The 21,963-nt window shown below is 40.3% G+C and overlaps 1 protein-coding gene across 6 annotated transcripts in view; it reads right to left on the bottom strand.

Moving 5' to 3' along the window:
• The window catches only part of pde9aa (phosphodiesterase 9aa), a 108,497-nt gene that overhangs the window by 48,757 nt on the left and 37,777 nt on the right, over positions 1-21,963 (bottom strand). The window contains exon 1 of one of the 6 annotated variants that reach the window (XM_062402444.1): positions 2,435-4,297. The exons of the other annotated variants lie outside the window; for them this stretch is intronic. Within the exon in view, the coding sequence (XP_062258428.1) occupies positions 2,435-2,717 (283 nt within the window). The 5' untranslated portion in view covers positions 2,718-4,297. Of the gene's footprint in view, positions 1-2,434; positions 4,298-21,963 lie in introns of those variants that run through there. 6 annotated transcript variants of the gene reach the window in all.

Here is a 21,963-nt window from a genome sequence, read left to right as displayed (position 1 = left end):
ATATTGTGCGGAGATTAACATCTGTTAAAAGATAAATCTCACGTAACTGGACTTACTGGCCTTTGTTTAAAGTCTGACCGGCAGCCATCTTGCTTTTTCGCAACATGGCTTCACTTAGGCAACCTCCATCTTGAAAGTATGTGAATGTAACATCACCTTGAATTCGGCCAGAGGACGTCACCACGTGACCTCGTCATTACGCCATAGCTACTCCCCCTTTTCTTTCTTACACACACGCACACACACACACACACAGAGAGACACAGACAGGCAGACACACACACGACCACACACACGCATAGATACCCCATATCACATGCGTGGTCTTAATTATGATAAATGCTGCTGCTGCTGTTGCCATCTTTGAAATATTGGAGTTTGTTGAATGAAGAATCATTGAAATAACATTTATTTCCCCTTTTTAAGAAATACTTTTGTAATTAAAGTATTCGTATTTCTGTGATTATTTGTGCATCTGTATGTGAAAACAGCTGGATTACTATAGCCTGTGCTCGAACTTAAAACCCTTCATTGTTTATTATATAATCATTAATATTAAATATTGAGATTATTAATTTAACTTTTATCACTTGAGACTGCTAACTATAGTTTGACTAGTTGGTCCGTGTAACCAGGGTGGTGCCCCGCGACAATAAGCAATGATTACAGATTCTATTATTCTTAATTGATAATTTTATTGTTTTCATTAATTATTATAACTTTTATTAATGGATAACCGTATCATTTCTAATGAATTGTTTTACTATTCTTAATTAATAGCTTTAAAATTTTTGATTATTTTTAATAAATAATTGTTATTTTAATAATCATATTTCATGATTATTTATAATTAGCCAATGTGTTGTTTTCTTTGGTGCCACTGACTGAGAGTCCTTGTTGATCCCTGTGTTGCGTTGTTTAAATAAATACTTTATTTGCCTTTTATCGTGTAATGGTTTATGTGTGATGCACCCTCACTTCTCCATACCTGTCGCATTTATGCTATGCCCCACTTCGAGCCACCAGGGGGCGTAACATGAATCATTATAAAATAGTGAGCTGGGGGCATGATCTGATAGAACAATGCTATCATATATGCAACTAGCTACATTGGGTAGTAGAGAAGTAGTGATTAAAAAAAAAACTATGTGGGAGTAGGATTTAAATGATGAGGAGTAACAGGAGTATTCCATTTTATTTGGGTTTTGAATCCTCCAAGGGTCACAAAGGTTCAGATCTTTTATGAACTGTTTTATTTTCTTTCTACTTTGAGAATGAGAGGAGTCCAACCCAGAAGAACGATCAAGCCTTGGGTCAAGCGTGCAGTACAAATCGCCTGTCATCAATACTTTACCAGAAAGGGAGGCAATCAATAAAAATAAATTCTCAAAAAATGACCAAATGATTGTCATCATTTGGTCCATAGATATTAACCAAATGGATGTCTTCTCTCAAAAGAGGGCCCTGTACAACCAAATATCTACCAGCTGTATCAAAGATAGTAGTATTCACATGAAATGGCACCGATTTGTGAATTAACACCATAACCCCTCTAGTGTGAGATGAGAAATATAATGCCAGTACCTGGTCTGGCTATCTCCTTCACACCTTCAGTCAGTCCTCCTTAAGTAGATGAGTCTCTTGGATAAAAGCAATAGATGAATCAAGCTGCTTAAGCTTAGTAATAACCTGTTTCAATTTAGTCATTTTAACCATCCCCCTAACATTCCAAGAAGTGAATTTTAGATTTTTGTTTGTAGTCATCTTAAACTAATGATAAACCAGATTGTCCAGAAATTGTCTGTTCTATATTGTAACAAAACTGTTACTTCGCTGTGTGAGTAACAGTGCACCAATGTACAAGGATGTATTGTAAAAAAAACAAAAAAACACAGATATACATGAAAAATTAAGACATTCTGCCATACACAAACCCCTTCAGCCGTCATCCCGAACAGGACAGCCTCACGCACCCTCCCCCCTCCCCCTTACCAATGGATGTGGTTAAGTGCACAAACTGATCCAGTGCGAGCAAGGGAGCAATTAAACCAAACCGAGTCATCGATGTACTACTATTAAACACCAATAAAACTACACTGCTGTGTCTCCTGGCAAAAGTAAAAATAAAAATAAATAAAAATAAGAATAGTTTTTACGGCAGTACCTTTATGAACAAAGTATCCTCTCTTACCGTGTAAGTCTAGAGGAGCTCGAAAGACAAGGGACATTTACATTTACCATGGAGACGGTCTACCTCTCTATCAATCTAAATGAAAGAAAATCAGCCCTCGTGAGAAAACCCACCATCATAATAATAAATGGCGCCTGTCATTAATGAGAATCACCATAGTTCCTTTTTACCTCTTCTGTGCGTCTTCTGGTCGTTGTATTCCCTGAACAAAGTTCTCAGTGTCTGCTGCGGAGATGAACTCACATGTTTGTCCAGACGTCGGGGCGGCTGTGGCTGAGGGGTAGAGTGGTCGTCTGGTCGTCCTCCAACCTGAAGGTCGGCGGTTCGAACCCCAGTCTGAACAATCTGCATGCCGAAGTGTCCTTGGGCAAGATGCTGAACCCTGAATGGCCCCCATAGAATAACAAAGTGCTGGGATAGATGCACTGTATGAATGTGTGTGTGATTGGGTGAATGTGAAACTGTAGTGTAAAGCGCTTTGAGTGGTCATCAAGACTAGAAAAGCGCTATATAAATACAAATCCATTTACCATTTACATCAGACGAAGCTTGGCTGGGTAAACTATTCCATAGCGAATGTTCAGGGATCTCAGTTGATGCTTTACCCCGTCGAAGCGCCTCCTCTGCCGGTGCAGCTCCGCCGATAAGTCCGGGAAGAACATGACTTCTTGTCCTCCACAAATAACCTTGCCCTTGGCCCTGGCTGCTTGAATTGTCTTAGGGTTTCCGTCAATTTTAGTGGCAATGTCATTTATTATCAAGTCAAGCTTTTGAATGACATCAAAGTTATGAACCGTTTCAGCAGCTGCTACTTCTGACGGGAGGGTTATGATGTTACCTGTTGAGCCAGCAGGGATGGTAGCTAGGTTGCAGCTTGGCTGCTAGCATCCACCTCGTTGTCTTCCTCGGATGGGAAAAAGTTTGCTTTAGAGGCGTTCTTTGCTTTTTTCGTCGGCATATTTGCGAACATGTACACTGGAGAGGTGTATCAAACGATTGGTGGTTGTGTCCGTGATCTTAAAGAATAATGTCCAGAAGTTTAATCGAAAATTGCCAGGAGCTCACAAAAAACATGTGTGCCTAGTTTGCTGCCATAACCACGCCCCCCAGAGAATGGTTATTTAAACTTTCAATAACTACTTTTTGGCTTCTTGTGACAGGAGATTGCTGTAACTTCAGTGTACATTGTTCAATCTGCCTCAAACTACATCTGTATAACAACAGCCGCCCCCATAGGGCACCCGTCCCGTATTGATCTGAAAAGGGATGCACTTTGTCCCGTATTACTGTGAGATTTAAAAAATGGTCAGTAGAATGCCAATGGAAAATAGATAACAGGGCGCTTTATATGAAAATTTACGGTAAACTTGTTCCCAGGCAATGTGCTGCTCTGGGATCAATGAGCTGACAGCATATTCACACACAAGTACGAGGATACAGAATATGCTCATCCCATTGGTCAAGGAGGTACTGTTGCGGAGAAGGTAGTGGAAGATAAAGGCCGAATTATAATCGGGTAGCACGCATGCACGCAAGGCACGCAACATGCCCCTTTCGTGCCCTCTGGTGGCTTGCGTGCATCCGCCAATTTTTCTTACTACACGACAAAGCGACGCGAGCCTCACGCAGCCCTCAAGGCTTGTGATTGGTCTGCTTACTACATCCCGTCCGGAGTCTAGTTTCTGGTTTCATGCCCCACAATACGCGGAAATCATGGAAGATTTAGAAGAACGAATATGGACCAAATAGATGAGCACTTGGCAGAAGAGATCCGAAAGTATGACCACTTGTATAACCCGTCACTGACTGGCCGATTTGTCCGCCAGAAATAGGCTATGAGGAGCCGGAGTTGCGATGTAAATAAACAGTCGACGAAGAAGAAGACGTATCTTCTTGTCTGTTTTGTCCTCGAAAAAAAACGTCACTCCGCCTAGTGTTCTGGCGGTGAATTGCATTGCAACACGCGCAGCACGTTAGAGAAGTATAAACCAAAACTAGTCCGTCGATGCAACTGCGTGGCCTTCCGTCAGGGTACAGACCAAGAACAACAATAATCAAGAAAGTACAATTTCTTCAAAATAAAACAAAACTACAAAGTGCTATAATTAAGTGCCATTTAAGTGCTACTAGAAGTGTTAGTTTCAAAGAGTTGTTAGTTTTTGTTTTTTTTCTTTCATTCATTCAAGGTAAAGTCGGAAGAGGTGTGTTTTTAGTTTTCGGCGGAAGATGTGTATACTTCAGATGTCCGGATGTCGATGGGGAGCTCATTTCACCATCTAGGAGCCAGGACAGCAAACAGTCGTGATTTTGAAGTGTTTAGCTTGCAGTGAGGGAGCAACGAGCCGATTAGCCGAAGCAGAGCGGAGTGAACGAGCTGGGGTGTAACGTTTGACCATGTCCTGGATGTAGACTGGACCTGATCCATTCACAGCATGGTACGCAAGTACTAGTGTTTTGAACCGGATGCGAGCAGCCACTGGTAACCAGTGAAGGAAGCGGAGGAGCGGAGTAGTGTGAGTGAATTTCAGTTGGTTAAAAACCAGTCGAGCTGCTGCATTCTGGATGAGCTGCAAAGGTCGGATGGCAGTAGCAGGTAGACCTGCCAGGAGGGAGTTGCAGTAATCGAGGCGTGAGATGACCAGAGCCTGCACTGCCTTCTGAGTGAGAAGGGGACGTATTCTCCTGATGTTGTACAGCATGAATCTACAGGACCGTGTTGTTGCATTAATGTTGGCAGTAAGGGAGAGTTGGCTATCGAGTGTCACACCCAGGTTCCTAGCAGTCTGAGTGGGGGTTAACACAGAGTTGTCAAAGTTAAAAGTCAGGTCGTGGATGGGAGAGTCTTTCCCTGGAAGGAAAAGTATTTCAGTCTTGTCAAGGTTAATCTTTAGATGGTGTGCAGACATCCACTGAGAGATGTCAGTCAGACAGGCAGAGATTCGTGCTGCTACCTGTGTTTCAGATCGGGGAAAAGACAAAATTAGTTGGGTGTCATCAGCATAGCTATGGTAGGAAAAGCCATGTGAGTGAATGACAGAGCCAAGAGAGTTGGTGTACAAAGAGAAGAGGAGAGGACCAAGGACTGAACCTTGAGGGACCCCAGTAGTGAGGGGACAAGGTTCAGACACAGATCCTCTCCAAGTTACCCTATAAGTGCGTTCATTGAGGTAGGAAGAGAGCAGGGAGAGAGCAGAGCCTGACACACCCAGGTCCTGAAGGGAGGAAATAAGGATCTGGTGGTTCACTGTGTCAAATGCAGCAGGGAGGTCTAGAAGGATGAGGACAGAGGAGAGAGAGGCTGCTCTAGCAGTGTGAAGCTGCTCAGAGACAGCAAGGAGGGCAGTCTCAGTTGAGTGACCTGCCTTGAAACCAGACTGGTGAGGGTCAAGAAGATTATTGTGGTTAAGATAGGAGGAGAGCTGATTAAAGATAGCGCGCTCAAGAGTTTTGGAAACAAAGGGAAGAAGAGAGACAGGTCTGTAGTTATTTACTTCAGACGGGTCAAGGGTGGGTTTCTTCAGGAGAGGATTTATTCTTGCCTCCTTCAGAGAATTAGGGAAACAGCCAGTTGAAAGGGAACTGTTGATAAGATGGGTAAGAAAAGGAAGGTCAGGGGCAATAGACTGGAGAATGTGAGAAGGGATTGGGTCAAGGGGGGCAGGTGGGTGAAAGAGGAAAGCGAAGGTGATGAAGATGAAGTTGATGGAAATGTGGTTATAGAAGGAGGATCCGAAAATGAAGAGCGTATGTCATCTATCTTTTTTGTAAAGTAGTTGACAAAGTGGCTTGGTAGAAGGGAGGAAGGAGGAGGGGGACTGGGGGGGTCGAGGAGGTTGGAAAAGATGGAGAAGAGTCCTCAGTCTTATTTATGAGATTATAAGATATCTTGTCAAGTGAATTTGTGAAATATCATAGAGAGGATATAATTATGCTTTCTGAGCTGCTTGAAATTAGTCTCAAGTCAAAAATATATGAAGATATCCCAAACTAAAACAAATCTCAAGTAACTTCTAATAAAATGTTCTCAGTGCAGTGCTAATTTTATATTTATTTTATTTAAAAAACATTCATAATACCAATTGCATTGGTAATATTTCAGTAGCTTCCTTTTGATACACTTAAGTACTGTTCAAGTGAACAAATGAAATACAACCTTTGTTAAAGGCTTACAACCTATTAAGCAATCAAATATAGAAATGTCATTATCCACACTATTAACAAAGTTCTAGGTATGTTAATGTTTGTGACTTGGTCCAAAAATTTGAATGACGCTGATATATTTGTTTAAACATTCATAGTCCCCTATTGACTTGGTTATCTTGTGATTCCCCCACCATTTTTTGTGATTTTGAGCGAAATGTAAAAAAGGAAAATCGAGTGCCATCATATATGTTATATACTTTCCTAAATCTTTAGTTTATGACCAAATACCCTCAAAACTTATGCACACATTATTGCCTTAGTAAATATTAGCAGACTAACAGGCTAAGGTAATATGGTTAACATGGTAAGCGTTATACTTCTAGAGTTGTCAAGTACAGAGCAGCTATACTGTTTTAGTCATGTTTAGAAACAAACATGTTAAAAATTAGATAAAGGCTAATTCTTTTTGTGTAGCCAATATGTTAATTATCTGAGAACCGTTATGTTCATGGTTCCATTGTGTTATTACATAGATATTTGACGTTGTCAGATGTCAGGCTAGGCAATTAAATTTATCTCAATTACGTGTACGGCTTCTAACAATTCTAAAAACAAGTAATCGACATAAAACAATTATTATCCCCCACTTCTATTTGCAATAAGGCTCTCCTTTTGTCTTGCCAAATGACACCAGTGCACACTGCCGGCATGAGAGGCACAGCCGGTTTTACTGCCATTCCTGGTCTTCTGTTCAGACAGGCTGTTCACACAGTCTGGTGTATGCTTACAGTGGCACTGAAAAGTGAGGTTTCTGGTATAATGACTTAATTTCGTCGTGGAAAAGTTGGGCTCAACTAAATTCCTGGAAAGTAGAGCGAGTGTATTTATTTCTTGTCCCTTCTCTCCATTTCAAAATGTCTGCATCACCGCTTCCCAACCCATCGATTGGCACCTTTGTTCACCATCGATGATCAGATGTGCCTACAGAGAATGGCCACACCTTGGCAGTGAATGGTGCACACATACCAGTCTCACTAGCTAGTATATTCTACTGTAGGCTAATGTGCCTAATGGGAATGGCTTCACCGCAGGAGTAAATGGCGCACACATTGCAGATACCGATCCATAAGTCAGGCTCCGAATTTGTGCAGTTTTGGGGGGTTATAAATATTTGCTCATCACTTCCATCATTCCTGTGTAATCATATGGGGGAGTGATTAAGTCTGAGCCTAGACGCAAAACACTAAACCTGCTCTACTTTTGAATAAACGTTTGAACGTGAGCTGTCTGGCCTAACTGGCGTAAGGTTGTAGGGCAAAGTTAGTCTAAATCCCACACATCAACTGATCATGTTCATATGTATTTATAATCCTGTATCGTGTTGGTAGCAATGGATTTCGGATGATGGCGGTATCTGATCATGGTGGCGGCTGAACAAGACTGCCTGACACAATACATCTATCAAATGCGGCATCTATTGCACTTCTGTCCATCCTGGGAGAGGAATCCCTCACATGTTGCTCTTCCTGAGGTTTTCTAAGTTTTTCCCGTTATAGTTTTTTTTTAGTTTTCCTTACTCTTGTTGAGGGTTAGGGGCAGAGGATGTCGCATGACTAGTTGAACCACCACCAGTGTCTAGACCCTTTGGGGTAATTCCTTTTCTGCACTCTGCTTCACCCCTTTTCTAAACATGATGACATCACACAGGGATCTAAAATGACCATTATGTGCTACCTACTAAGCTGTCCTCATATAATTCTAGTGAAGTGATTAATTAGATACAATCCTATTTAACTCACAGAGGTTATAAAGTTAATATGGGAAATAGCCAGTCTGACTTTCTCTATAATTATTCTGGAATTCCTAAAGGATCAATACTGGGGCCTCTTTTGTTCAGTGTTTACATTTAGGATCTGCCGTTAATTTTTTTTTCCACAACTGGATGCTCAAATGTATGCAGATGATACAGTATTATTTGTTCATGGTAAAAGTAAGTCAGAAATTGCTCAGAAAACAACTATGAGTAGTGTTTCTGTGTGGCTGGCTGACCTCAACACTAATAAAATGGTTTGCAAGTATTTTTCTTAGACGTCCAATAGTACCATACGCCCAGATGTGACTATTATTGGGAAACACATAACCAATGTGGATAATTAGACTCCCTATAGTTAGAAACTGTACAATTTACTACCCTTTTAAAATTAAATATTATTTTAAATCTCAGCAAATCTATACACATGAGTAATGCTCCCAAGTGGATTATTTTGATTATTTGCCATGTGTTGATGTCCTCTCAGATGTTATGTGTGCTAATATCACTATCATTATAGTATAATCTTTTTTTAATTGTTCTGACTAAGAATATTAGTATGCAAATTGTTGTCTTTCTTTCTCCTTTATTCTTAACTGTTTATTATTTACCACACTAAGTTATTGTCTGATATGTGCTATATTGTGTTTTATATGATACCTTTTAATCTACCTTTCATTGTCCTCCCGCTCAGGGACTACAGGTGAAAATTTGCTCCTTCAGCTAACCCTGGCATATTTACATTGGTTGTAAAAGAGATTTGAACTAATGTTGGTGCCCTTTAAGAAATAAAATGCCTAAATGGTTTGCCTCTGGCTGTTGTGGTGAGACCCCGGTGGCATCGTAAATTGCCACAAGGACGTAACGCAGTGTCTTAACCTCATTGTAGCAGAAGAAGGGACGCCCCATTTATCCAGGAACATAAATGGGAATTCAGCAGGTTTCATAGGAGCAGAGTCACTTGTTGACCAGCGGAGTAATACACCTCAGTGCAGTGGTGCTTAAGATAAGATAACACTTATTGATCCAGACACAGGGGAAACTTTGTTGTTACAGCAGCAGGCAAGTCAGAATAAAGTAGACAAGAGAATTAAGAAATGTCAAAATAAAAATGCAATTATAATAATTCTGAGTGTGTACATTATATACACCTTTTCACTCTAGTGTTTTTTTGAAATGATATATGTAAAGTTCAGTTGCACAGAATGATTGTCCAAACACAAATGTGCAAATGTTCTGGTTGTGACTGATTTATATCGCGATCACATCATCAGCCCTAACCTGCAGTGCTGTGTTTCCAATTATGGGCTGCTCAAGCTCAGATAACTATGTCCACCTTCTTTTTCTTTTCCCGACATCTGAATATTTTTTGCGGTATTGTATTATGTAAACTGTTAACGCTATAAAATAAAAACTACCTTGTGCCTACGGCACTGAAGTCTCTCACCTATTTATGGGCACTGACATGCGCTTTAAACTTACGAAAATCAATATGAAAACTCAGATGCACACAATTGTGCATCGGACGTAGGGTTTTCTTAGATAACTTCATAAGAATAAATTTAAGAAAATGCTTTAGAAGATATTGGGAAATTCCCCCTTCATTTTTTATTATCAGCATTTGAAAGATTGCAAGGAGCCAAGATTTCCACTGAGTTGGATCTCAGAAATGCCTACCACTTGGTTAGGAGGGAGCAGAGGTTATTGCACCCTCTGCCCCTGTTCTAATTCTCTCTCATTCACATTTACAGCTTGAGGTTGAAATGGATGCTTCTGACATTGGCATTGGAGCAGTGATCTCACAATTCACGAAGTACAAGATGCATCCCTGCACCTTCCACTCCTTCAATAATTGACCACAAAAAACTGGACTAAATCCGCACTGCAAAAAGACCCAATCTGCCAAAGGCATGGTGGGCCCTATTCTTTAATCATTTAAATGTTATCATCTTTTATCTCCCTGGTTCCAAAAATGCCAGGCCTAGTGCTCTCTCATGTCAGCTTGGTTCTTATACTGCTTCCAATTCCCTTGCTTACATTCTGCCAACTTCGTCCATAGTGGGAGCTGTGACCTAGGGCATTGAGTAGAGAGTCCGTCAGGCTATTGCTAACAAACTGCCCCCGAACCATTTGTTTTGGGCACTCTTGTCACCCAGGAAGCAAGAGGATTGTGTTCATCATCAAGCCGCATTTCTGGTGGCCCTCAATGGGAGTCCCTTGTGTCTGGTCCCACTGCCGAACTTCCCATGGTCAGACATCTAAACGGAATCAAGATCTGATTCAAGCCCCCTTATTTTTTTTTTTCATTTAGCTGACGCTTTTTTCCAAAGCGACTTACATTTTTAGAACACTCAGCATTTGTGAGTGGCCATTTTGGGGGTTCAGTATCTTGCCAAGGACACTTAGGATGGGAAAGAGTGGGATTCGAACCGGCAACCTTCTTGTGCAGAACACCCGCTCTATCCCCTACTAAGGACCCTACAGGGTTAGGGTTACTGGCCTGTCTTATCAGACAGGCCATTAAGTTTGGCAGTCCATGCGGAACATTTCTCTTCACATGTAATCTTGAAAGTTGGCTCCCAATTTTGTGGGCCCTTTCCTAACCTCCAACATTATTATCCCTGTGGCTCAGAGGCCCTGAACACACCTTATTTTTTTGTGTGTGTTCATTCCTAGCTTTAAAATGTTGCTCAACATGTGGCTTGTGATCGAATCTTGCCACTCTATACTTACAAACACGTACGTCTTTCTGTTCTTGATGACCAAGTTCTGTTGTTTTTTCCCAGGCTGAGTTCACGTGTGTAGATGTGTGTGTGTGTGCGTCGGAACGAGCCAGTTAAAAAGAGGTAGAGAGAGGAGTCAGTACAGTCTGTATGAATCTCGTGAAGCTGTGCTGTAAAATATTTTTGATTAATACCAATGACTGTTAAAAGTGATGAATCTAGAATAAGTCATATATCCCACTCCCTTCATGTTGGCAGATGGGATATGAGCCAATTAAGAATATCTAAGTGAGATGGAGGAGTTGACAGCCCCAATTTAAGAAAGTAGAAGGAATCATCGGTTCTCTGAAAAATAACAAATATCCGGGATCAGATGGTCTGCCTGGTGTATTTTACAAGACATTAATGAAGGAGCTTGTGTCTAAGCTTTGTGGGATCTTTAACCTCATCAGCAATTACATGAAAATGACCCACCCAAAAGCTGGTCAGAAGCCGTAATAATTGTCATACAAAAAGAGGGGAAGGATCTAATGGAGTGTGGCGCCTATAGGCCAATTAGTCTGCTTGGGAGTGATTTTAAGATTCTCAGTTCTATACTGGCAAATAGAACGAAGATGTACCTTGGGAATTTAATCAATCCTGATCAGACTGGTTTTATACTGGGCCGTCAAGGTGCAAATAATATTAGTAGAGTTCTAAATTTACAACCAGTAGCAAGAGACTCTGCCTGTCCTTCAATGCTTCTCAGTCTTGACACTGATAAGGCATTTGATAGGGTGGATTGGTCATATTTAAATTATACTATGGAACGAATGGGATTTAATTTGACATTTATTAGATGGATTAACACTAAATAAATACCCAATATCAAGACTTAGGGTTAATGGACACTGCTGTCAATTCTTCAAACTTAAGAAGGGGATACGGCAAAGAAATCCAGTGTCTCCAATTTTGAACCGCTGGCCGAGTTAACAAGGGGTAATGATCAAATTGAAGGTATAGCCGTAGGGGGGCATGATGCATAAGATATCGTTGTTTGCGAATGATATTCTTTTGGTTATAAGAAATCCATTGACATCTATACCAGCGGTTATGCATTGTCTGAGGAATTATGGGGAGGTTTCAGGACATAAGGTTAACAAGGGGAAATCAGAAGCAATGATGATTACAGGAAGCTGGCCTACACAATTGGACAGACTTGGACAGCGCAAACTATGACAAACTTATTTCCCATATCAAAAACGACTTGGAAAAGTGGGAGATACTTCCCCTTTCTTTGGTTGGGAGGGTAGAAACCATTAGGATGAATGTTCTGCCAAGGCTGTTGTTTCTCTTTTGCTCTCTTTCTATTTTTGTCCCGCTATCTACTTTTAAGTGACAGAACAAGAGGCCTAGAGTGAGACTCAAAGTTCTTTGCTTACATAAAGAGAAGGGCGCCTTATCTTTGCCTCATTTCAAAAGTTATTACAGGGCAGCACAAATTAGAGTACTGGTCTCCTTGATGAGATTGAATATGGATACAAAATGGGTACATATAGAGCAAAGTTCAGTAAACGCATCACTCTCAGCCCTCCCCTTACTGACGAAAATGCATGGCGTAAACTCAGGATACAAAATTAATGAGTATACAGTATAAGTATACATTAAAGGTTTGGAAGAAAATAAGACAAAATAGCTGCTCTTGGTGATTTTCTGCCTGCTAAATTAGACAGTGGTTTTAGTAAATGGGCGGAGAAGGGTTTGACCACAATAGGTCAGTTATTTGAAGGAACGACTCTCAGGGCTTTCGCACAACTTCAGGCAAAGTATGGTATTGAAGCTAATGATCTATTCCGATATTTCCAAATTCTGCATTATCTTTCCACACACAAGGAGTGGGACAAAATTAAGGAAACAGCAATTTTGAACAGTACTAGGTGGAGATAGCTAAGAATCAAATTCAAACAAAACATATATAGTAAACTGTTTATACAGTATAATTCATATGGATACATCTATTGACACTTTGGACATAAAAGGTAAATGGGAATTGGAGGCTACCACCATTATTATAGATGATGAATGGGAAAGCTCTAGGGTGTCCTGGCACAGATGTTTAAGTAGTCCAACCTGGAGAGAATTTAGTTGGAATCTAAGAATGCGATATTTTAAAACACCCATAGTAATAGCTAAGTAGTACAAGAAGTATTTCCCTCCCTGCTGGAGAGGTTGTGGTCTAATAGGGGATTTTTCTCACATTTTCTGGGGTTGCCCTAAATTGCAGAAGTTCTGGGAGAAGGTGAATAGGGAGATATGTGAGACCTTGAACTTAGACAGATCGATTGACCCACAACAGCTGATTTTGGGAACTACACCTACAAGGGGGCTAAGGAAAAATGAATTGTATATGATCAGGGTTATGATGCTAATTGCCCACAAACTTATCACAGTAAACTGGCTCAGGCTGTACCCACCTGCTGTGGACGAGTGGGCCCAGAGGCTCCAGCCTGTGAATTCCATGGAAAGTTTAACAGCAAGCCTACGACTCCGGATGGACATTTACTTAGCAAAAAGGACACCTGTTATAATGTATCTGTTAAAACGAACATTCTGTTGACATTTGACTTGACAAATTGGACTCAATATGAAACTATGTGAACCCATTGGGATAACGCTTCTGCCATTTGTGTTTTCTTTTTATTTGTTCTACTCTTGTTATATTGTATGACATGCTGTGTGAGACTCTCTGTTAAGGTACTTGTTCTACTAAAAGTTTAAAATATCTAAGTACAGACCCAATAATATTTTTCCTTAGATGGTTTCTGTTGATTTGAATGCTGATGTATGTTCAACTCTTCAGTTTGGTTGGGTTTTAATTAGTTATTTGATACCATAAAATGGTACTGTGAAATAATGTGATTGAGTTAGGGCAGTGTATGGGTACATACAGTCATTGGATAATACACAGAAACAAGCTAAAAACTAGACATACGTTGTAGCACTAACGGGCCCGAGCACACGCACGTTCAAGCCTGTTGCGGTCGGTGGAGAGAGAGCGATCGATGACCAAGCGCACGTCTCCGCGTTGCATGCATTTTGCGCACTGTGGCAAGGTAAAACACTTCACTTCCTGTAGCCAGCAGACGGCGATGTGATTTTAAGTCATGATTTCTTTGTAGATGTCATCAGGTCGCGAGTCTTGTCTTACATGTCTAGTTTGGACTAGATTCGGCCAAATATGTCAAACTTTTACGCCACGCCAAAGTCACACGGTGTGACGAAAAATCGATCTTTTGATAACTTTAAATATCCAAGTTGTTTTGTTCCTGTTAATTTTTTCATAATGCTCCTTGAGGCTTTTTTCTATGATTAGTCACGATACACCTTTGACCTGATTTTGGTGTAAATCGGTTATGTGGAAACCTAGGGGCTGGGTTCCAGGTGGCGCTGTTGAGCCACTTTGCCACGCCCATTTCCAAATTCTCCAGAATATGTACATTTTCACCACTTTCTAATTTACTATAAAGTTTAGAAAGGTTTTGAGCAGGTAGAAGCCCTCAAAAAGCCAATTCATTGTGCGCGTAATTATAAGAAGAAGAAGAACAAACGGTGCTCGGACACTAATAATAATCATTTCAATTTCAATAGGGCCTCCCACCGATTTCGGTGCTCAGGCCCTAATAATAAGCCCTAATAATAAGAATAATCCTTTCAATTTCAATAGGGTCTCCCACCGGTTCGGTGCTCGGCCCCTAATAATCCTTTAAATTTCAATAGGGCCTCTCACCGTTCCGGTGCTCAAGCCCTAATAATAATAATAATAATGCCTACAATTTTAGTAAGGCCCCCCACCGATTTCGGTGCTCGGGCCCTAATAATAAGAATAATTCTTTCAATTTCAATAGGGCCTCCCAACGTTTCGGTGCTCGGTCTCTAATAATAAGAATAATGCCTACAATTTCAATAGGGCCTCCCACTGTTTCGGTGCGCGGGCCCTAATTTTATATGAATAATGCAATGCATCATATTTGCAACCGAGACTCTGAAAACGGTGGCGGCTCTTCAGCTGCTCTGCAGTGGCTCCCTGTGTTGTGACTGTCAAAACTGAAGTTGATCAAGACGTACCTTAGGTCAACCATGTCTCAGGAATGGCTGACTGGCCTTGCCGTCATCAGTATCAATCACTCAATAGGGGATCAGATTTCATATGATGACATTATTGATGATTTTGCATCAAGGAAGGCCAGAATGTTTTAGTTTAAGTTTTCTGTTCTTAGTGCAATAGTGTAATAATTCGATTTTCTTTAGTGTGTTTTTACATGTGTGTTTATTTATTCTATATTGTATTTGTATATTATTCTTAATATTTTATATTATTGTATCTCTGCTCTTATTTGTATATTGTTCTTAATATTTTTATATAATGGTATCTCTGCTCTTGTTAACTTTATTCGGAGGGGGTCTCGCCCAGGGCGCAATTCCATGTAGATCCAAAACACACCAGCAAGTCCACCTCTGAATGGCTCAAAAGCAAAATTAAGGTTTTGGAGTGGCCTATTAAAAGTCCGGACTTAAATCCGATTGAGATGCTGTGGCATGACCTCAAACAAGCAGTTCATGCTCGAAAACCATCTAATGTGGCTGAATTAAAACAATTCTGCAAAGAAGAGTTGGCCAAAATTCCTCCACAGCGATGTGAAAGACTCATTGCCAGTTATCGCTTACGCTTGATTGCAGTTGTTGCCGCTAAGGGTGGCACAACCAGTAAGTAGGTTTAGGGGGCAATGACTTTTTCACAGAGGTCCAAGTAGGTTTGGATGTTTTTTTTCCCTTAATGAAATCATTTAAAAACTGCATTTTTATTTACTTGGGTTATCTTTCTCTAATATTACAGTTTGTTTGATGATCTGAATCATTTAAGGGGGACAAATATGCAAAAAATAAAAAAATCAGGAAGGGGGCAAATACTTTTTCACAGCACTGTAAATGAAAAGGTTAGGTGCACCAGTGCAACCAACGTTAAACGTTAGTATGGAGCTCTGATACAAAAAATTATGAATTACTTTTAAACTTACCCTAAATTCTTGACCCTAAAAAGCAAGCAATGGCACTCATGCAAACACTGTCGTGTTACTAACCACAACGTGCACGATTACAACGTGCATAAGAGAGTAGGGCACTGGGCTGCTGTCCTCACCCTCAGCCAGAAAGCCCCGGGACAACAAAACTCCTCTGACCCAGAAGATAGCGAAGCAGGCCTGCATCACCTCAAGTCTTCGGAAGACGTGGCGTACACAGAGCGAGCTCATCTCGCTGGTGGCCGCGATGCGGGCGGCGGACCTGAAAAATCGCTCCCCGGAAAAAACAGCCGAGCTCTGGGGCAGCGGGGCTCCACCGCCCCTGATCACCTACATGCAAATCTGCGAGACGGAGTTGTTCAGCATGGGGGTGTTCCTGCTGAGGCCCACCGCCTCCATACCCCTGCAGGACCACCCGGATATGAACGGAATGCTCAAGGTCTTTACACCGCCTCATGTCTGCTGTTTTGTGGCTTCACACAAACTCTGTCTGTTAGGTCAATTGTGTTCAAAAGGCTTACTTGGGAGCAGTAAAACATCTGTAATTTTTAAATGATTTTTGTCTTAAGATGGTAAATTTTGCATACAGTGTTTAAACTACTTTAAATGAATGCACAGTGGCAAAGCCACTGATTTGTTGTTCTTGTTTCTGTAATGAGCAGTTAAATAAAAATGTAAAAATGTGGGAAAGAATATTTAACACTAAATGTATCTAATATTGTGTTGGTCATATTTAAATCATTCATTACGTATGTTGGGAAAAAAAAGAAGATAAAATAAAAAAATCTTTTAATTCGATTATTTTCCCAAATCGTTTGGCCCTAATATTAACAGGACGCTGTTCTCAATTTCCATCCCCAATTTTAATCTCCAATTTATGAGTGTATTCACAATAGGACAGTATCACTTGTATTGTAAGTATTACAATGGCTTCATAACAGCCTAATGAAAAAATTCTACAAATGTTGTGACCTACTATTTGTGAACAATAGTTTAGCATACATGTGTGGCCAAATCCTGCACCACATGTTTCTTTGTTCGGGTGACAAAGAAGAGCCGCCAGAACTCAGTCCCATCAGGGTACTTCAACTTCACACCTAGGTGTTTAAACTGCCCACATGACCCATGATGTAACCAGGCCAATATAAGCCCAGTTTCCTCTCTCTTCTTTCATTTGTCTACTCACTTCTCCTGTAGGCGAGGTGTAGCTCTTCAGCCCATCTCGCCAGGGAAACTTCCTCCCTACCCAAGCCCTTCCAACCTTCAAGCAGGCCTGCCTGGAGCAGAATGCTCAAGACTTCCGAAAGGCAGCGACACAAGAGCCTGCCTAGGAACTTCAGCATGAGATCTGCATCGCACAGCAGAACCAGAACAACAGAACTTTTCCCCTACTCATGGGTAACACAACTGGGCTTAATAATTACACTAGGCTAAGCAACGACTGTGGGTCGTTGTGATATTTGGTAATAAGTTATTTGAAAATTAATGTCAGTTATGTTATGCTCTTTGCAGTCTTTCTTTGCAGGCAACAACAACTTTCTTTAACCTGGCCTCAACACCTCAGACTCATCTGCCAAAATTTTGTCTTCATATAGGCCAGCGGGCTTTTTGCAAGCACACTTTCTCACTCACTCAATCCCACAAACAAAAACACACATACTCTAAATATGATTCTGATACTGCTCCATTGGGCTGTGATTATGGGGCGTGTTTCAACCGAACCAGGAAAAAAAATTCCTCTTCGCTCAATTGGATAGACCTACAACCAATCAGAGCAACGTAGTATGTGACGTATTTTAAGCGACGCATAGTTGTTGTCAACTATATCACGACATTGTGAGTTATTTACTAGGTAAGACAGTCAAGACTTCTCTTAATATTAATCTTAATCTTCATCTACGACGATACCTATTACGTTGGCTTGAGAAACATTGGAGCCTAGCATGTCCCTCCATTTCTTGTTCAGCAGCCAGGATTCGGGCTTCCGAAAAGGAGCTGGCAACGACCACTGGTAATGTCCACCTTGTCGTGCATGCCGAGTTGCATCACCGTGATGCCCATTCCGGTCGCCACTTTCACTTGGTCCTCCATGAGTGTGACCATAGGAGAAACCACAATAACCACGGGGTTTTCATTGTGTACCATCGGGGCCAGCTGATAAATTAAACTTTTTACGAATCCCGTAGGAATGACGGCAAAAACATATTTTCTATCTACATGATACCTTGATCCCGTTTCTCTGTTCCTCTTTTAAAATGATTGCGCTGTCTATGTCTTCTTAAACAGACTCAATGGCAGCATCTACACATCTCAGCTCTCTAGCGGCAGGCATGTTTGTCAATAACAAATTCAACCCAAGCGCTCTTTGGTGAAGTGGTTGATTACTTTACTGTCGATCATCTGTCCATCATCGTATAAAGCCCGCCCTGACAATTGGATTGGTCCGAAACAGCTTCTGTTCGGGCATAGTTTCTCCCCAACGGAGCAATGCCAGACCGAACTTCCCAACCTCAAATGTTGTGGACGGGGCTATGTTCGTCTGGCATACAGGCTAAAGTGCACCTTTTAATAGTTTGTGTTTTTATACTTTTATTATCTTCATAAAAATGTTTTTCTTTGACAAATGTCTTCATTAATTTTGCACAAGTGTGACTTTTGCCAACCTCTACACTGTCGAAAACTCCATAAATTTCAACATTGCTAACTACGTATGTAGTAGGCTTAAAACCTTCCTTTATGATAAAGCTTATAGTTAGAGCTGGGCTTGTCTTAGACCTGCTCTTAGTTATGTTGAAAGAGGTCTAGAATGTGGGGGGAAAAAATGACGTATGGAGCTTATCCTTCCTCTTCTCAGTCCTTATCATATCAAATTACATGTTACCGACTTGACTTCTTCCTCTGGGTCTCTTTGCCTTATTGTCCACACATCCAGGACCGTGGCTGCAGCCACATCGTGGATTTTGATCTGTGGATCGCGTATCAGAGATCGAGATCATAATGGTAGATCCTGTATGGCGTATTCTGTATCGTGTTGGCTGATCGTGATAATAATGGTGGATCCTGTATCATGTTGGCATCTGATAATGGTGGTGGACCACGATTGAGGTGGCAGTTAGACTCTTTGATATATATTATTTCTCCTCAGATACTCGACCATTACTGACAATAATCCATCAATTAAGTTTATATACAATTTTTTTTATTCTAATCAATGCTGTAAATACCCTTATCTTGATGATTTCCTCCATTACACGTGGCATATTTTACACTTATGTCAGTCCTGGGAGAGGGATCCTTCACATGTGGCTCTCTCTGAGGTTTCTACATTATTTTTACCCTGTTAAAAGTTTTTGTTTTTTTTCCTTACTCTTATTTAGGGTTAAGGGCAGAGGATGTCACACCATGTTAAAGCCCTATGAGACAAGTTATGATTTGTGAATATCTTTTCTATTGTTCTGAAGGGTGGGGTCCTGAGGTTATTTAATCAATTATAATTAATTATATAATATTTATCTTAGTAATATTCATCTTCAATATTTTTCTGAATTTAGTGAATGCCCAAAGGCACACCATTTAGTTGTGTCACGCTTACGGTATAATAATCACAACACAAACATGTGGTGGACAGTCCTTGTATCGGGATGTGGGGACCACAAATAAATCAGTGTTTGTGAAGCTTATGAACTTAATGAAACTGTAGTGGGTAATAGGACATCAGTTAAGCAGCATTACATTCATATAGTGGGCCTAAGTGGCCAGAATCTAAATCTGAATTCCAATACGGGTCAAATGGCTGTTCAGATTGAGGTGGCATTTAAAAAAAAAAGATCTGTATCTGATTTAGAACCATATATGAAGTGGTGAAGAGCAAACCAATTTGATAGCCCTCACTTCCCAGGCGTGAGAAGAACTATGGTGGCTTTACTGACAAATATAAATTACCGCATTGGGGTATATGATGATATATTCAGATTCATATATTTAAATATGTTATTTGTGTATTTTGTCTATAAACTGTAGTTGAAGTAGAAAAGTTATTACCATGTTGTGGATCAGCCATATTACAAACATTAGGTAGCTGTTTGAATGCTAAAGCAAACTAATTTTCGCAAAAAAGTTAACAGGAGACATACAAGTATGACTTCTCCTTTGACAGACTGAAACAGCTGAGCGTGGCACAGAGTTGAAGGGTGAGGATGAGGAGGTGGGAGAGGAAGAGGGCAGAGAACTGTTAGGGCGAGAAAAGGCTGTGCTCCCGGAGCAGCTGCTGCAGGGAGGAGAACAATAAACAGGCCTACATGTGTACCCAAATCCTGAACACATGTCATCTTTGGCCCCCTACACAACTGGTATTAACATGTGATTTTTGTGATTTGATCGCAGGTTCAAAGCTCTTAAAACAGGTATGAACGTGTGTGAATGGGTGAATGGCAAATTTTACTCTAAAGCGATTTTTGTGTCTGTGGACGTGTTACTAAGGTGTTAGTATACGTGAAATGCTATTATGAACTGTTTTTTCTAACAATGGCTAGCTGGGTTAAGTAAACATTGTTCGTTTGTAACGGACAATGTTGTGTGAGGTCATTCCGAGGGCTAAGCTATAAGATATTATGGGATGTGGCATAAGAAACTCAGCAGCGATTTGGTTTAGACTCCATCATTGTTGTTTTCTTTGTTAACTGCTATCTCGTTTATAGTGCAGCTAATGAACTGATAACTGAGAAAAAACTAAATCAAATAGTGAATTTTTTTCTTTACCATAAAAACAAAATGTATTTTCACTCACATAATGCTAGATCTATTAAAACTATAGCAAGAACTTTTTTCACCAAGGCTGACAGACCCCTCAAGAAAAGTATTTTCAATATGTATTTATTTTCATGGTATAAAGATATTCATCTGTGTTTTTTTTATTGTACTGTATAATGAAATTTTAACTTTTCCTTAAAAAGCAATCAAAATGTTAGTTAGATTTAAAACACGTGAACTGGGTTCTGCTATGCTAGGAATAATTGCTATATTACACGTTATCATGTTAGGAGACAGATTATTATTTCACATATGACCAGCAATTCTTTAAAAAATACAAAATATATCGTACTGAAATATTATCAAAATGTGCATCTGATGGAGGTGGCATAGACCTGACGGAGTTGACCGATATCTGGCGTTAGAGACAAAAAACACCCTCTAACGGAAAATATACAACTAAACTATATTATATATTATCTCTGTTCATGTATAGCATTTCTGCTTGTGTAACTGCCAAGATGACATCAGAGCCACAAATCTGAGACTTTGCTCATCACCCCCACCAAAACCTTGAAGAGGTCTTCAGCCTGTCTTGTCTCCTGGGATTTTATTTTTCACACACACATCTCACCCCTTCACTAAATCTGCATAGAAGCACATGCCTTGGAATGTTTATTTGTCATTCCCACTGCAGAATGCTCTTCGTCTCACCAAGTCAAATTTTTTCCTGTCCTAGAGAGGGAGTTTGTCTGTGTACCTTCACTAGTATGTGTGTACACCCTTTTTTCCCTCAATTCCCGTCAATTCCATAAAAAGCCTGGCACCACCGACAGATTTGACAGAGTTGACATAATAGACATTTTGTTCACCAAACGAATGGATTTTATGTAGCAGCCACTTTCAGGTGTTGGCAAAAAGTTGGGACACAACTTTGAAACCTTATGAAATAAGCATTCGACATTCAAAATCAATTTTGCTCTGTTATGAAACATCATTAAGTTTTTCTTTTGATGAAACAAGCTCTTATTAATCAAAAATAATTTAATCCACTTAATTTACAAATGTTATAGATGTTCTAGTAAGATATTAAGTGTCATAGATTTTATATCATAATTATTAAATTTAAGGAAATAATTGTATTGAATGCATTCTATTATTAATCCCTCATTATATCTACAATTACAAATATTTTTTTTATTTTAAACCCTATAGCATTTTCAACTGCTGGACGTGTTTTTTCCCGTTTCTCAAGAAACTGTCACAGTTCTCTGTGCCCCTCGTCCTCTC

The sequence above is a fragment of the Platichthys flesus genome, chromosome 13 (assembly GCF_949316205.1).
Source record: "Platichthys flesus chromosome 13, fPlaFle2.1, whole genome shotgun sequence".
Classification (NCBI taxonomy): domain Eukaryota; kingdom Metazoa; phylum Chordata; class Actinopteri; order Pleuronectiformes; family Pleuronectidae; genus Platichthys; species Platichthys flesus.
Note: the sequence above shows the minus strand (reverse complement) of the source record. Positions and strands in the feature narration are given on the sequence as shown.